The sequence below is a fragment of the Neolamprologus multifasciatus genome, chromosome 1 (assembly GCF_963576455.1).
Source record: "Neolamprologus multifasciatus chromosome 1, fNeoMul1.2, whole genome shotgun sequence".
NCBI classification, from domain to species: Eukaryota; Metazoa; Chordata; class Actinopteri; order Cichliformes; family Cichlidae; genus Neolamprologus; species Neolamprologus multifasciatus.
In genome coordinates this window covers 17,485,692-17,503,558 of record NC_140439.1, presented here as the reverse complement: position 1 = coordinate 17,503,558, position 17,867 = coordinate 17,485,692, and the positions used below count along the sequence as shown (strand labels likewise).

General features: G+C 43.4%; 1 protein-coding gene across 9 annotated transcripts; it reads left to right on the top strand.

The window, feature by feature from the left end:
* The first annotated feature begins 10 nt into the window (after positions 1–10).
* On the top strand, positions 11–17,810 carry bdnf (brain-derived neurotrophic factor). Of its 9 annotated transcripts, none has more exons than XM_085155268.1 (3): positions 11–549; positions 2,093–2,560; positions 14,031–17,809. In XM_085155268.1, exon 3 carries the CDS (start codon positions 14,052–14,054, stop codon positions 14,859–14,861), a length of 810 nt encoding a protein of 269 aa, XP_085011394.1. In that variant the 5' UTR covers positions 11–549; positions 2,093–2,560; positions 14,031–14,051; the 3' UTR covers positions 14,862–17,809. The 9 variants fall into 9 exon arrangements, with proteins under 9 accessions (XP_085011394.1, XP_085011359.1, XP_085011349.1 ...); XM_085155260.1 differs by lacking the exon at positions 11–549 and adding an exon at positions 655–1,346; XM_085155250.1 differs by lacking the exon at positions 11–549 and adding an exon at positions 655–1,564.
* Positions 17,811–17,867: the final 57 nt, after the last annotated feature.

The window sequence follows — 17,867 nt, the reverse complement described above, 5'->3', positions numbered from 1 at the left end:
CACAAGAGCACAGTGCAGCAAACATACACCCAATAATAATCATAATAATAAAGGTCCACACTGTTCACGGACCCCGAGTCCCCGGAACCGGGTCCGTGACACCTACAGGTTCCAATAGCGCGCCACCCATGCAGCGTTATTTCCATAAGCTATGACCCAAAAAAAAGACGAAAAAAAGATCATAGCACAGAATGACACTTTTCTTACACACGCACTCAAAAAGTTTGGGATGTTGGCAAAGAGTCAGGCATCACCTATTACTCATGTTACTTAGTACATTTGGGGCTTCACTTGCAAGTACGGCGCTTCGTCACTGCATAACAATCAGATGGCTGAGTGTTGGCAGTGTAACTGATGGAATTTTACTGAAAACAGATTTCGCCTTTGAACTTCCAGATATTCCTGATCGAAAAGTATCATCCGTGACTCCCCGCACTGTGGTCGCTTCTCTCGGTGTAATAACGCTTCCGGAGGACGTGGATTAACTTTTTTCACATTTATTTCTGTCCTGAAGGGGGGAAACGCAGCACTTCAGCAGAGTTTGACAGTGTGAGTATATATGTATATATATATATATATATGTATATATATGTAAATATATATATGAGAGAGACGGAGTGTGGTCCAACAGAAAAGGGGGGAAAAGAAGGAAAGGGAGGAAGAAAAGGGCGGAGGGGGGTTTCGTTTTGAGCAGCAACAAGTTCCTCTAGAACTTGACAAGCAGACACCGGGGCGCTGTAAATGTCTATTTGTTTTGTGAGGGGGGTGAAAGAAAGAAAGACAAAAAGCCCGCTGCGCATTGCCCGTAAGAACAATCTAAATGACCAGTTGTGCGTATGCGTAATAGGCCCATGGCCCTTCGCCAAAGAGTTAACAGTCTATTACACAAACACGTGAATCGAGAAATGTCTCAGAAGTTTTATGCCTCTTTCGTTGTTCCTCGATGCGGATTTAAAGATTTGAGGCGGTGAACGAGGCGATCAGTCAGGAGCGAGTGCCCCCCATAAACTTGTATTGCCGTCGCTTATTTCAATCACGTAAGACCCCCTAATGGCGTTGTCCTGGCGAGGGTGTTACGTATATCTGTACAAGCTTTTCTGACAAGCCAGCCTTGTTGATATTTGTCTTTACTGTAGAGCCACCAAGGTGTTGCCTAACAGAGTTTAAGCACGCCGATATTGCAAAGGGTTATTAGATTCATAAGTCAGCGAAGTGGTGGGCGATCTACTGAGCACAGCAGAAGTTCTCATATGATGACTTCAAACAAGACACATTACCTACCAGCATCTGTTGGAGTGAGTGGATATTAAGACACTTCTATCTCCAGGACAGCGTAGGGGAAAATGGTAAGTAGCAATGGAAACACACAGCATATAAGGGATGATTACCAGCAAATAGTCGTGCTTGCTGTTTAGTCTGGCAACGCATTGCTGGAAGGGTTGGACTCTACTTGAGAAACTCAGTATCGAGACCCATGTCTGATGAGGCTGATGTTGACAAAGCCTGTGTGAGAAAGGATTGTGTGGCATTTCTCTGCTCAGGATATGCCGGTACAGTGAGAGGGGTAAGGAAATATTACATTGTGTCTGCGCGCTGTGTGTGGATGTGATGTGGGCTGTACAGGCTGCCTTGGAGGGCTGAGTGCTGGCAGAGAAGGGTTTATATTTTATGCATGCATTTATGTTGCCTTTTGCGAGCGGTGGCCATGCTTGTTTAAATAACATAAGCAACATGTGCCACTTGGCTGTCACACTTGTCATAAGCATGACATTAAGAACAATGGGGCACAGTATCAGCGCTGCCGGTTACAATTTGGCGTAAGAGTGTAGCCTTTCTGTGGCGAGCGAACTGAGCCGGCGTTTGTGGTGTATAGGTGCTGTTTATCTGGGAGGAAATGTCCGACCAAAATGTGATCAAATATTAAGAGGACTGGTTTGGCAAGGGGTGGGAAAATACACGTGACAAGACGCGAGGAAGCAAGCTGAGTAGGGGGGGTGAAAAAAGAGCTGTTTAAAGTGGGCACTCAAAAAAAAAAAGTATATAGCTATTTTCTTGGCCCCTCATAGTTACCCTGGCTGTGTTATGCTTTCAGCACGTTGGACAGAGGCACCGGAGTCGTGCATGGACTAAAACGCCGAGTGGACGCCAACTCTCTTTCTCTCTTTTCCCAGCCCCCCTTTGCCAAACCTGGGATTGTTTTTTCAACTTTTGGTAAGCTTATTCTGAAGGAGCCTGTGGTCTGTAAACGGAAAATAAACCGGATTCTAAAAAGAAAGAGAGGGAGAGAGCAAGAGAGAGAGAGAAAACATTTAAAAAAAAGGGGGTAAAAGAAAAGCGCTTGCCATTAAAAGAGCTCGTGCTTCAGATGTGTTTTTTTTTTCTTTTTTTCCCCCTTTTTTTGTAGAGCACTGTGAAAGTTGAAATGTTAGGGCGTCTGGTCTTTTGCACATCACATTCTCGGTACCTATAAGCCCCCCCACACTGCGTTAAACTTTGGGACATGCAAGTCTTGGTCGCGGAGATCTAACCACGCACATAGTGGTTGTCAGCCCTTATAAAGGTAAGAGCACAATCCATTGTTTTTTGTGTGAATCCTTTCTTCCTGTCGGCTTTTTTCACGAGGCTTCGGCTGGCTTTTTTTCCGAAATGAACTTAAAACTACAGCATGCAGCCCTTCGTCTTTTGCAGTGTGTTCATTGTGGACATGAATGACCGAAATAACTCCGAAATGAAGCACGATCCAGGTGACCAAGACCCCGCGGAGCATATCTTTCTTTCTTTCTTTCTTAAAAAACAATCCTGAACTTATTGTTATTTTTAAGCTTTTTTTCTTTTTTAAATAAAATATAGGTGCGTGCACGTTCATGCGGGGAGCTTTGTGAAGCGTTTTTTGGAGTTTCCGAACACTGCTGCAACACAATTTGCGTAATCGTTGCGTTGTGCCTAATCATGCTCCCAATATGGGACTTAAGACGCTGCAGTGATACTTTCAGCACGAACTGGAATACTGATGCTCGTGCACATCATAAAATATCTACCTATCTGTCTATCTGTGCTTATTTTTCTTGTTTGGTCTGCTGCATTCATGTTTTGTCTTGATGTCAAACCCTCCGGATTTTGTTATCGACCAAAAATAGCCCTACTCCCCCCCCCCCCCCCGCTCCCGCGCCAGCACCCTCCCCCCCCTTTTCCCTCCATAGCCCCCCCTCCCGTCATCGCCATCAAATCACTTGTGTTTTTACTACGACCGCTCCACGGTTTCATTCATAAGGTGCTTTTCACTTCACCTGCTACCCTACCCCCCTCCTCCTCCCCTCCTCCTCCTCTTTGTCCGTACACGGCTCTGTGTCGACCTGTCAGACTGCAGGCTACGAATGGATAAAAATATTAGTGATAATAAAAGATAAATAAAGCCTTAAATTTAAGAAAAAAAGCGAAGGGCGGTGGGGGTAGAATAAATAATTCCTCGCCCCTTTTAGACTCGTGTGATTTGCTGCCAAAGCGAGGCTCATTTACTGTGTACAAATTGTTAGCTTTATTCTTGTGTGAAATTACAATAAAGATGGGCGTGGTCAAAGTCCATCCTCTGACAGATGTTATGGCTGAACGTTATGGTGAGAGATAAGATGGCTTGAGAGGAAATTGTTCGGGAAGCATCGCTTCTTTCTTTCGTTCTTTCTTCCTCGCTTGCTTTCTTTTCTTCCTCTTCTTCTTTATGTGTAATTTTAAATTAAAGCAATCAGCATCACTCATCTCGCCTATTTGATTTAGATGATCATCACCCAAAAATGCCCTGAGATTTTATTTCTGTGCCCTCCCGAAGGACTTGTAGCCTTAAAAATTCGTCTCGCACCAATGCAGAAGCACTGGATATTGTCTACCCCCCCCCCCCCCCCCCCCCCCGGCTCTCTCACTCACCCCCCCTTTGGTCAAAGATTTAAGATTTCTGATCCAAGTCGAAGCAATTGCATGGCAAAACAACAGCATGGGAAGAGAAAAGCCCCAACGCCCACTGGCAGTCCTGTTTTAATCAAGACTCCTCGTGCAGGGGGCTGCGATTTCAAATAAATACTTCCAATATGAAAGTATCCAGTAAATCCCTAATTACATTTGAATTATGGGACACCCCCCTCCTTTTTTTCCCTTCTTCTTCTGCTGGCGTTTTCCGTAATTTTAACCCAGCAATGTAATGCGCCCAGATCGGTTTCCGCATATTATGACCTATTACTCCTCATTTTATGAGACGCTGACACCCAAATAGATCACATTACTTATTAGGCTAACCCGACATTCATAAAAATGCTCCTTTAATAAAGGCAGCGACGCGACTTTAATAGCCACATTCCAGGCATCAGTGCCACAAAACCCGCTGATTGCACAAATTACGGCCAATCATTAATTTGCCGAACGAAACGAAAGTAAGGGTTCATTGGATGACAGATCGGGGGAATTGTGACAGTTTAAAGAAATTTTTGGCCTTGTGTTTTTTATTTTTAATTCACAGATGCTATCATTGTCTCACCTTTTTTCTCTTCTTTTCTACTGCACCATCTTTTTTCCCCTCCGACTGCACTGTTTATAAACGTAAGCATTTTTTTCTATTTCTATTTTCTGGCCGTGGCTTTATTTTTATTTTCTAATTTATTTATGTTTTGTTTTGTTTTTTCCATCGAGACGTGGGATTAGATGGTGTGGGCGTGGGCGTGTTGGGTGGAGGAGGAGGGATGAGCGGAGGCGGGTTAGGAGGGGTCTGTGGGGTGGCACGACACACTTTGTATGTATGAAGGTTTTTTTATAGCACTTTTCTGCAATGTACGTCAGCGGATCAGTCCATAAATGGGGCTGCGCGTGTTTGTGTGCGGGCGTGCGCCTGCGTGCGCTCGCGCCTGTGTGCGTGCGTCTCCGCGTGTGTTATCTTTACCGAGAATCTCCCCTCTCTCTCTGCACTCGCAGCTCTGCAGAGTTGGGGTGGGCGTCAAAAACAAACCTGATGGTAGGTTTCTTTGCAAAAAAAAAAATAATAAAAAAAAATCCGATGAAATTCTTTCGGATGGGCCTTTTTTAAATTAAACGGGGAAAAAAGAAACGCCCTGGGTGGAAATAAAGATAGCATTATTAACGCGTTAGATTGTCTCGTGCAGCTACTATTTTTTTCTCCATCATGTAATTGTTGGTCTTTGTGTGTCGGGTTTTTTCTTTTTCTTTTCTTTCTTTCTTTTTTTTTACCCCGACGCCATTAATTCTGCACTTTGTGGAAAAATCCGGATTTAAATGCCCTTTTCCCTATATAGACATGGGCGACGTTTGTCCCCCAGTAAAACTCAGATTTCGGATTTTTTTTTCCACCCCCCGCTTTCATTCATGAAATGCAATCGCTTGATGTCTGATATAAATTATAAATAGGCTATTGATTATTATTTTTCTTTTATTGGGGGCGGGGGGTGTATAGATCTCGGAAATCTGGGCTCCGCAGAGAGGCAGACGTCACGATATATTTAGATTGAAAATTAATCATCTTAATCATTATGAAAATGTAGGCTACATCGCCCGCCGCCACCGTCGCTGTCCCCGCTGCTGCTCCTGCTTAAGTCACCACATCATCATCATCTTCATCACTGGCACCTTCATCCAATTAAGAGGCTTGTTTAAACAAGTTCTGGCAGGAGGCGAAGCCTTGAACCTTTATTCCGAACATTTAATTACCAGTTATTCGTCATTCAGCGGCGTGACTGTGGTTTCGCAACGATGAAGCCCACGATGAGTTATTAATACACAGTTGGAATATTCTTACTGTAAAGACATCTTATATGACGGACCACTGCGGGACAACAAGGATGCATGACGCGGCGTGACAGGAAATGCTCGACGATTCCGGCAAACTATTCACGTGTGTCTCCCAGCAGTATGTGAACATGCAGCACATCAGTGATTTCAGACAGCTTCCAGAAGCCATCAAAACAGCTTTTTTTAATGCTGTTTCCTGAGTGCCAGTTAGACGGAAAGTGAGCCGGCTTTGGCCCGTAAGGTTGATTTAAAGTATCTAATTTCAGGCCTTTATTCTGAAAATTGCGTTTTTGCTTCCATATGGTGGCAGGAAATCGTTCTATAGCAAATGAAGGCAGGGTTTTAATTTTGTGCATCCTCTCTTTCTTAGCATTTTTTTTAATTCTGCTTTCTTTTTTAAAATAGAAAATATTTTATTATAAGCAGTGAAGCAAACATTAGTGATGGGGGAGGGTGGTGTTGGGGGGGGGCATAAGGCAAGCAAACAGACAGACAGAGGCTTCACAGGCTATGGAGTGACTTGCAGTCTGCCACTATAGAAATAATGTATCAGCTGAATGAGGGTGTGGGAAGGAGGAGTCTATAGGCCATATATGATGCTTAGAAACCCAGTCTGCTGTCTGCTTCATGATCACATTAAAGGTTATTGTCATCACAGGAGGGATGACATTAACTCCTCACACCAGCATCTGATTATTTCTTTTTCAAAAAAGGCCCTGCACTGACTTTATCAATTTAGAGTTTTCACTCAGCTCACTCCTCGTCTCCTTTGACGTCACACAACCTCCATCCAAAGAAATGTTTTCTCAGTTGCCTCCTTGAGGAGCAATGCAATTTCCCTTTGATCAAAATACCCTCATCGCCTCGCTTTATCCCCGGTGAAAATGACATTTCGAAAAAGTCATTTCGCCTGTGTTACATGGTCCCCTTCTCTCATGCAAGGAGGCATAATTCTACTTGTTAAGTGAAGCTTTCGGCAGTGTGGACCTGTCAGCATTCGTGTTGCATTTGGCGAGAGAAGCTTTGAAAGGTTATACAAGTGGGTCGTGTTGTTAGGTCTTGTGGTTGTTTCTTCTTCTTCTTCCTGCAGCACAAACAGAAAAAAGGGTCGTGAGCTGGGAAGATGTAAGGAGAGAACTACCCAACTGCTACTTCAAATTACATGTGTTCGCCTGTCATTCTGATCACTAAAGCATATGAAAAGTTGCCATACGACATCAAAAGACAGAAGATTTCATCTCCAGAGATCTCAAACCTCAACAAGATCCAATGATGGTTTAGTGGTTTTCAAATCGACCTCATGGGTGACTTGTATTAGGTCAACAATGTCATGCTTCAGTCTGGTCCTCAACTGGAGGAGTCAAAGGGCTTCTAATACTCCCCACTACACCTTATTTCCTTGCAGATATTAGGCATTGTGTGGATTTCATTCAGAAATCCAGCCTCAAACACGTGCAAGCCATACGACTTCTCTTGATAAACCACCTTGAGTTGTGCTGTATTTGCAGAAATGAGAGAGACCATGTTGTTGTTTTTTGCTCCTCTAATGAGATGCCAGGTGATTTATTTATGAATTACTTGTTTGGAACAGCCCCCTTGTGCAGTGTGCATTTTTTTTATCCTCTTTGGAGTCATGTCGCTCAGTGATTGCTGATGCAACTCTTTGTCATCTAGAGTTTGCCCTCACCTCCTGTGAGCCTTCGGGGAGGGCTATATCTATCTTGGCATTTCCCTGGGTGTTGGAGGTGGGAGTGACTCATTAAGCAGGTGTGAGCATCCACTCCCATACAGCTACATGCCAAACATGAGCTCTCCAGTTCATAAGCTTGTGCAGGGAAGAATCATGACGGCAATATAGCCAACACATCACAATAAATCTTTGCACTGGACCGAGGCCAAGTCACAAGGATAATGAGCTTCTGTTTCTCCATTATGCTCGCTCTCGTATTCATCAGAGGTGGAATTTCCAAACGTTCATCACCCATTGAAAGGTTGTGCCTCTGCTGACATCTTGAACTTGAATTCTGCTTCATTAAAGAAAGTGAACCAAGGGGAGAAACAATATCAAAATCAGCCTCGCGGTCCAAGATTTCCCTGTAAATATGATGTGGTTTGCTTAGGTTAACATTTTGGGAATAATAACCCATGAAAGCTGGTTACTACACTGCAGAGCACCTTGCAGGGGAGCCATCCATCTGTTGTAGAGATGGCTCACTTTAAAAGCAAGGAGGAGAACTGCTTTCAATAAGTTCTCATCTTTACCTCCCTCCTGTGCCTGTTAGCATTCAACACTGCCATTTTACAGCAGCTAAATTATAAGATGATAATCCTATACTGGATTTGGGTTTATTCTGTGTATACAGCATCAGAATTACAACCAAAATCTAGTTTATATAAGAAAATAAGAGGGTTCTTCATGTGTTATATCAGGGATACTAACACAAGATGGATTAAATGATGTGAAAGGGGCATGCAAATGGCTCCTTCACACAAATACTTAAGCTTTCTTTGATATAACTTACCCAGTCTCGACACTATTTCGAGACCCGTAACAGAAAATGCTTATTTTTAATTTTCCCGATGTCTAATTTTACACAAATAGGCCATCTGTAAATGGCACGCAGTGTATCACGACTTGGTGGAGACGCGCTGTTACGCAAAACCTTCTAAAAAAAATGCCACCTCTTTTAGGCTGAGTACAAAAAAAAAAAAAAATACGGAAGAAGGAGGCTTCCTTTGCAGGCTACGGCATATGCAGATAAACAATAATAATACATAATGCACACTGAACGCGCATTAATAGTTCCGCCTCGGGGCTTTTTAAACAGGAGTTTGGATGCGACCAGGCAGTCAGCCAGCGGCAGGTCACATGTTGCAGCGTCATTCTGTAGTAAAGTTACTGTAGTTGCAAAGAGGCTCCTCATTTCAGCTCCAGAGGTCTCTCATCTCCGTGGTGGTGCTGCGGCGGCGGCGTCTCGGCTTGCGACAACTTCAGTTTCAGGCGATCTCCAAAGGAGCCGTGCAGCCATGGGAGTGCATTACCTCAGCCATGCAATTTCCACTATCAATAATTTAATCTATTTGCTCCAAAGCTGAAGAGATATCCTGAAGCTTGTCGGGAGAGAGGAGTGTTTTTTTGGGGGGGTGGGGGGGGGGGGAAGGGGGGGTCAGAAATACCGCTTAAGTAAATTACTCGGGGAGTTGTCCAAAACATCCCAGATGACACTACCGTCCTGTTGAATGGTCTGTTTTACGACTGGGCACTAAAAGGTATGTGTCTGCTTCTTTCTGATAACTTGTTTTAAGCACTTTCGCCGTGTTTGATGCTGCTAGTGGTAAAGACAGCTGGTGTGTGTGTGTGTGTGTGTGGTGTTTGGGGGGTGGACTGGGTGGGGGTGGACTGGGTGGGGGGGTGGGGGTCTAAAAGTAGCTCGATCAAGCCCGGTTATCCTGCGAACAGACAGCGCAGCAGCCCGAGAGGGGATATGTGTAACCTTATCCTCGTGTTCATTAATAAAAAACGGAGTTATTATGTTGATTGGGTTTCCAGTGGGGAGCACGAGCTCAGCAGATGTAATCTCGAGAAGAAGGAGAAGAAGGAGAAGGGGGGAAAAAGTCTGTGGTTACATTATTGGAGCAGCCAGTGGTACATATAGGTAGGCATTTCTCCATAGCTAGCAAAGTGGAAGCCGTCCAGTGTGCATCTGTGTGGGTGTTTTTTAAGGAAACTTTACGCACATAAATTGCTCAATAAACTCTCTCCTCCGGCTGTTTGTCTGCATTTGTTCGTCCAAGCTTGGACCCTCCTCCTTCTCCACCTCCTCCTCTGTGAGAAAAGAGACACAAACACTCCAGACAGTTTTTGTTGTATTGTTGTTTTGTTGGAGGGAAAAAACTTTGATGAACTCATTAAGACTTTATAGGAAACCCGAGACCTAAACGCCTAGCTCGGTCGGCCAACACACACTGTTGGGTTTGTTTTTTTTTTTTCGCGGTGTGTGCTCGTGTTGAAAAAACCCAAAACCTCACAATAATTATGGATTCAAACAAAGTGGGAGGAAACTGGCTCATTTGCGGTGTGAAAATATGTGGTTCAAGAAGTAATCTCAGATTAATAGATGGTTTAATGACGATTTTTTTTTTTTTGATGAACCATTCTTTCCGAAGATAAAAGCAAATTGGGCTTGTAACTAAACAACATCCAACTTAACTTTATACATGTCTTGTATGACTTTGCCCTGGATCTATCTATCTATCTATCTATCTATCTATCTATCTATCTATCTATCTATCTATCTATCTATCTATCTATCTATCTATCTATCTATCTCATGGGGAGGAAGGAAAAACAGAGGAGAGAAAGGTGGAGAAAGGGTGGGAGAAAACGAGCTCAGACTATTTGACGGTCTCATATGCCATCTAGTGTACAAAGCTGTGCACAGCAACGCTGTCAGTGTGCAGCCGCAGGTCTGTTGGTCATTCATGGGTTAAAATGAGGATTTCTTCGCTAAGCTTACAAGAACCTAAGCACATCAGTAAGGATTTTACCACGCTGTATGTTGCTGTTGTATCCTCTAAAGTGCCCACTGCTGCACGCAGTGTGGGAGGGAGTTAACAGCTCTTTTGGGTAGCATAAATCACTCAGCAGGTATTTGAATGCTGGGCTTTCTGTGGAAGTGGCTGGGGTTGGCCTGGCGGCCAGGTATAATCCTCAGTGATGCTCATGTATTAGTAAAACGTGCTCTGAAGCTGCATCAGATTGAAAACAGATCTCAGGAAGCAGGCTTCCACATGTGTCAGCCATTACTGCAGACAACACAATTAAGTCTAAATGCCTGTTTGTTTGTTTTTCTTTAAGTGCTGCATTGTAGTGCACAAGGGGTCCTAGGGTAGCCATTTTGATAATATTTGCTGTACTTTTTCTGCTCTCAAACTGAACATTTGGCTTTGTGTGTTATTCTTATTGAGCGTGATAAAACATGTTGCCAGGTAAACCGTATTCTTGAGGAATTTAACAAAGATGGGTGCCTACGAGGGAGCAGAGACAGAGGCGGAGAACAAATGTTGCCATGGGGTCGCACATTTCCATTCAAATGTGGTAACCACACTTCAGATCTCCTCTCTTGATGTGTTTTTTTTCCCCATGCAGTGGTTTATAAGATATCACGCCTGCCGTTATTAAAGATAAAGTGTGCAGACATGTGCATGGAGGCTGGGATCGTTACTGTAGTGTGTAATAACACTAGCCACGCTAGTCCTTTCATGCTTTAGGGAAACTTTTCAGCGTCTGTCAGAGGAGGCATTTATCACTTTAATCCCCACCTGGCACAAAGAATAACTGCGAGGGTAAGTTACATATCCCTGCCATACAGCCGTGCTCTCAAAGCAGATGAACAGGTGGTCATCTGGAGCTAAACAGAAGACAGAGTCCGTACACTCACCTGCTGCTATTGTCCGGGGTGTTTCACGCTCTAGGCGTGCTGTCATGAATAAAGGCATGTTTGAGCAGCAGTTATTGTGGGCTTTATTTTCCCCCGTTCATGTTATTAGCTCAGTTCTCAGCATGTCATGTTTAGATGGCTGTGCATTCTTTAAACAGTCAGCTCAGAGGAAACTGCACCTTTCTCAAGCACAAGTTGCCACAACGCTGAGAACTAGAAGCTCCAAAGGAGTGTGCGTGTGTGTGTGTGGGGGGGGGGGGGGGGGGGTCTTATTCTTCCATATGTAATCCATCCCTTGCTTTATTATTCATTGCTCATTCTGTTAATGCTCGGGCCGCTTTTTTATTAACTGTGAAATCCGCATAAAATCTTCAGACACTGGATGTTGTCACATTTAGCCTCTCACAGATATAAGCCAGAGATCCTCCGCCGGTCCCACAGCAATTAAATGATTCATTGGCTTTATCGCATTTTAACAGGATGTTGATTGAGAGCATAAGCCATATTGATTGTACTGATGGAAACAGGAAATCAGCGAGATAGAAATAAAATCATCTGTTGTTCCCGGTGTGACGATACACGGGGGAATGGCTCTGCAATTGCACACTGTTGAGTGGCATTACCCCCAGCAACCTCTCCCCCCCTCTCCTCCACCCCACCCCTTCTCTCCATTCTCTCCCCTATGGAGACCTGGAAGAGACGTCATCTGTGGTTGTTATGCTGCGAAATGACGCTGGCACTCTCTCCACCCCCTGCTACTGCAATATTACCCCTGTGGTCTGTTACGGAAGATGCAGCACTCTTCGTCTGCACCATTTCCAGCATGAAGTTTGACGCCTAACAGTAATCAGCCCTCTGCCTTCATTTCCCTCATGTGGAAGTGGAACCATTTGAGCGCGATGCTGATAATAATATCAGCCTAAATGCATCCTACACATAAAGCTCGTGACTGGCCTCGATCCCGTAAAAACCTACACGATTCTCAGTACTGGGAAGCCTCGCAGATATCATTTCAGATATCATTAACCACAACCTTCACAAAACCAAAGGATTAATGAGCCATAAATGGAATTTTGTTAACAATATCCGAGTTGACAATTAGCTCTTTATTCTTGGCTTTGTCCCCATTGTAGTTGGTAAGAGGAAAAATACCCACCCCACCACCAGCACCACAATCACCACCTCACTGCAAAACACATACAAGCCAGCCCCTCCCCATGCCCTCCCTCTAACACGCACACTCACACACTCCGGAGGAGCACATCACTGAGCTCAGGGAATGAGTGGCTCATTAAGAAGAAGGATGTGATATTCTGAATAGAGACTGTGAGACTCCCAGCACGTCTATTTTTAGACGAGATATCTCTATGGCAGTCACCGTGGTGTCGGTTAATTGCAGCCACAGCCCCAGATACCAATTAAGAATGAAACAAATGCTTTTAAGGTGGGGTTTCGCTCCTCCTTATACTGTAAAGGTCCTTGTGTCCCTTCTGTGAGTGGAGGCTGGAGCAGGGGCTCGCTCTCGCCGTGTTTTCCTGTGTCAGGCTCGGACATGCAGAGTGCAGTCAAAGCCTCGGCCGGGCTATTTTTAAATTAGCCCCTGTGGAAAGCAAGATCTAGATTTTTTTTTCTTTTTTTAAAAAATTATGGGTGTTTTTAGATCTATGTCCTTTGGATTCATTGATTTGCTGTGAATCTAAGAGCTTCTCAGAGGTAAGGGACGCACACATGCTCAGGTAATTTTACAATATATATGTACAGTGTTTCAGTTTGGTTTTGCGTATGTTTTGAGTTGTTCTCCAGAGCCTCGATAGCAGTGCTTTGCACGGCAGGATGTCAAATCATTCTGTCATTCAATTTCCTGTTAATTCATCCCGCAGTGCTCTCGCCTTCCACCTGCCGAAAACAAACAGTGTCCCTCAACAAACCCATAGTTCCCATTCATGACTACAAGGTGTAGTACTGACCAGTTTTTTTTTGTTGTTTTCTCTTTTTAATAAAGTAATACTGGAGCATCAGTGTTTGCCAGCGCTGACACAAACACACTGACTCTGTTAGGAAGTGCTGTCCACACCGGAGGTTCCCAAAGTGTTAATACCGATGATTTGTTTGTACGGTAACGTCACGGTCGCGTATTCGTAACGCGGGAGGGGGGGGCATAAATCCATCCACAAGAATTCAACAACTACAGGATGAAGTTTAAGAATGAAAATCCTCAATTTCCTTACCCAAAAACAGGGGGCACCTGTGAGCTTTCAGTACAGCCAAAAAAAAGAAAGAAAGAAAGAAAAAGAGCCAATTATTCCAACAGGAAGCCATGATTGGCAGGTGTGGCCATTGTAAATATACATGGCACCGTGCCTTTTAACAGACCAGTCAAAAAGCTGTTAGGATGTTTCGACATCTATTTGTGTAATCTTATCTTTTGTAATAAGCAGCCGCTTTGATGCTCAGCACAGCTTTTGTGCATTGCTGCCAACAAATAGAGATCTAAGCCAGACCTCACATAGGAACAGAATGATTACAGTTTGCAAACAATTTGAAAACACTGATGACACAGTGCCAATATCAGTTTAATAAAAACATGTTGTGATTATTCCGAAGCTACTGGCTCCAGTTTTTTTGGCTTGCAAACAAAGAGTGGAGGGTGGAAATAGGAGGAGAGGCTTACGTGGTGCATTATGGATCAAAAATAAGCTAACTTTGTTGAAGATGCTCTTTGACTGACCATCTCGTTCTCTCGCCCTCCCCCAACCCTCCTCTCTCCTCTTGTTTTCTTTCTGTGTCTCTCTCCCGTCCCTCCAGTTCCACCAGGTTAGAAGAGTGATGACCATCCTGTTCCTTACTATGGTTATTTCATACTTCAGTTGCATGAGAGCTGCGCCCCTGAGAGATGCCCCGGGCATGCGGGGCCATCGGACGGAAGGCTACTTGGGCGCTGCTGCAACGGCCGAAAGAGGCCACGGGACTCCCCAGAGCGGTGGAGGCCCAGGCCAACGTGGGGAACTGCCCTCGCTCACAGACACGTTTGAGCAAGTGATAGAGGAGTTGCTGGAGGTGGAGGGCGAGGCGGCGCAGCTGGGACAGGGGGCCGATAAGAGCCAGGGAGGTGGTGGCCCATCCTCTGTGGTCACCACGGAGGCCAAGGATGTCGATCTGTACAACTCAAGGGTGATGATCAGCAACCAAGTGCCTTTGGAGCCGCCGTTGCTCTTTCTCCTGGAGGAATACAAAAACTATCTGGATGCCGCTAATATGTCCATGAGGGTGCGGCGACACTCCGATCCCTCACGACGTGGAGAGCTCAGTGTGTGTGACAGTATTAGCCAGTGGGTGACAGCTGTGGATAAAAAGACGGCAATAGACATGTCCGGGCAGCAAGTTACCGTCATGGAAAAGGTCCCTGTCCCCAATGGCCAACTGAAGCAATACTTTTATGAGACCAAATGCAACCCCATGGGGTACACAAAGGAGGGCTGCAGAGGAATAGACAAGCGGCATTATAATTCCCAATGCAGGACAACCCAGTCCTACGTGCGAGCGCTTACCATGGATAGCAAAAAGAAGATTGGCTGGCGGTTTATAAGGATAGACACTTCATGTGTATGCACATTGACCATTAAAAGAGGGAGATAGTGTATAAAATGTATAGATTTTATTGAAGAGTTTAAAAAAGAGAATAAAGAGAAAATATCTATTTGTATATATACATAACAGGGTAAATTATTCCGTCAAATGAAAATTTTATGGACTGCATGTAAAAAAAGATGAAGTTTATACAGTAAAAGTGATACTACAGTCTATTTATTGAACATATTCATGACCTTGTAAACAATTAAAAAAAATCTGATCAGTCATTTGCGCCCAGTTTAAATTACTATATCACATTCCTCAAGACATTGTGATTTGTTTACGTTGCCAAGAATTAGAAAAGGAAGGGAAAAAAATTAACAGGCAAGAAATGAGCGAGAGAGAGAGACAAAGAGGGAGACAGAAAGAGAGCGAGGACAGTTCCATCTTCAAAAGCTTGCATGCTGCTTCAATTGTAAATCGATAAATTCTCCACTTACAGAAAAAAAGGATATGATGCTGACCAAAAAAAATTATTAAAAAAAACATTCCGTTTACATATTCAGCAGAAAACAATTTCCTCTCAAGTAATTTATCTGTTTACTGTTCTAAACTTCTCAAGGTAATGTTGGAATTACATACTATGTCAAGGTGCTGTTGTCAAAGCTTTGCTGTTTATTTTTTTATCCCCACCAGAGGACAAGATATATATATAAAAAATTATATAAATATATATATATATATATATATATAAAATTTATTCATTGACATGTTTCTGGGTTAATATTATTCATTTTGTATGTTGTGAAGTTGTTTGCAATATTAAACTGAAATATTTGAAGAAATAAAAATGACTATAGGCAACTGAAAAACAAAATCAATGTCGATAAAGTTTCAACGGTGCATTTTTAGGCAGAGTAAACTTTATTATACGGACAGTCTGCAGGCAAGGAGGGAAGAGGCACATATGCACACATGCATGCGCACAAACCGCCACACGTCCGAAGCATGAAAGAGCAGAAATTCAAATCCTGAGCAACAAGAAGTGATGTTTTAAGAGAAGAAAACGAGTCCTTGCTTTGGGTCACTCAAAGATAACGAGTGTTAAAGTACAGAAAGCAGCTCCTGGTGTCATTCAGCTACTTCAGGAAGGAAAAGAAACTGGAGAAGGAGAGAGGAGGTGCCCCTAAACCGCTTCCTGCTCTCCACCAGCACATTTTTTCAAAACAAGTTTATGTGCTTTGGATCTTTAGTGTTCATACACAGGTGTTCAGAGCTTTTGCTCCAGCGGCACGTGTGATGTCGCACAATTACGAGACACTATTGACACAAGAAAAGCGCCTACACGTTCAAGTGCAGACTAGTACAAGTGGGTACACTGCCTGAGCTTGACAGTGATGGATTCAACCACCCATACATTTGTGTACATTAAAAATGTACACCCAGTGTTTTGTTATTAGTGTGCTGTAATCCCAGCTTTAACTCCTCCACAATAGGACAATCACCACTGATTTTTTCTAGCTCTAAAGTCACTGTGATCAGAAGGAGAAGCCGATCTCCATAACTGGTTTGGCACCTGGGTTAAAAGAATCAACTTTCTCCCTCAGGCAGCTAATAACTCATTGCAATGCATGCCTGCCAAGTCTGGATTCCATAGCTTAAGGTTTTAGTGGGAATACAATAAAATATGTTCAGTGTCTCATCTTCGTTACATGAAACATTTCCAGAACATACTGCAAAAAGATTAAAAACAACAACAAGAAAATGAATATACAAAATTTCTTCAAAACACCAGTGATCCCTTATGAATGAACACAATCACCTCATTTTACCACGCCTCCATCAGCCTGAAGGTAAGTGCGAAGACAGCCAAATCTGAAGACGTTGAAGGAAGGATGGGCCAGCTTCTTCACTGCCCTGCTTGGACCCTTCACAGAAGCCTGATGATGATGCTGTGAGTTAATGTCATAAAAAAAAAAAAAAAAGATACAGAGGCTTCTGCAACACAAACAGTGGGAAGACGAACAATATCATAAATGATCTGGTCTTCCAGAAAAATCCACCTGAATGTATAAATGGGAATGATTTAGTAAAATTCAAACACTATCCCGTCCTCAGCACATAGGACAATGAATCAGCCATTCAACATTTTAGATAAGATGATAAGGATGTGCTTTGTTTATCATGAGCATGAGCCTTAGGCTATTATTTTTTACAAAGATCAAAAAAGTAATCTGCCAATTATACATTTAATAAAAGAGTGCATAAAGGGAGGCAAGATGAAGCCCATGGTGTTTTTCGGTGTGACCATAAATCAGGCATATGAGTGAATCCTACAGTATAATGTGGTATTACTTTGCTGTTGCTGAGGAAATAAAAACAAGAAGAAAAAATATTTTAGGAAAACAATGGGTCTACTGTGTTAAGAAAAGAACAAAAGCTGTTGCTCACCAAGTCTTTTCGTGTGTCTGCTTTATGCCACGCACACATTTGTGATGTCACGTTAGGTATTTTTCATCTCCTGTCAAAAGATTTGCGTTTCATCACCCACTGGGGTGTGGTCAGGAGTGAATCATGCTCGAAACTTTCAGGATACAGAGAAGCAGTGCAGCTGCAGTTTTCTGCATTCATGGAGGCTCAAAATGTGATGCAGCTCACCAGTAGGGGGTGGCAGAGAGAGCGCTCATATCAGACGCCAACAAAAAGCCAAATAAAGTTTCCTCTGGCTGGCCCTTGTTGTGGCAGTACATATTAATGTAATCGTCCTTTGAGCTATGTCTGTGGAGGCTGAGCGAAGCTGTTAAATGGAGAGTTCTCCGCCCCTCAGGTTGTTAAATGGTAATATGGAATCTAGGTTTGGATTCTAGCCAACGAGACCTTCAGAGGGCTATATGCATGGCACAAAATATCCCTACTCTCATTGTCAGCATCAGCAGTAAACATAATAAAATCAAACCTCTGTGCTTAAAACTAAATATGGCATTACTAATATCCAACATTTGAAGCTGCTATCTAAGGTGTAACAAGGGTAACAAATACACACGCAGTGACTTTAGAATGTGACTGAACATT

Coding starts and splice junctions, on each gene's coding strand:
- bdnf (XM_085155293.1), top strand. CDS start 4,811: ATGTACGTCAGCGGATCAGTCCATAAATGGGGCTGCGCGTGTTTGTGT. Junction 4,994..14,030: donor CGTCAAAAACAAACCTGATG/GTAGGTTTCTTT, acceptor CCGTCCCTCCAG/TTCCACCAGGTTAGAAGAGT.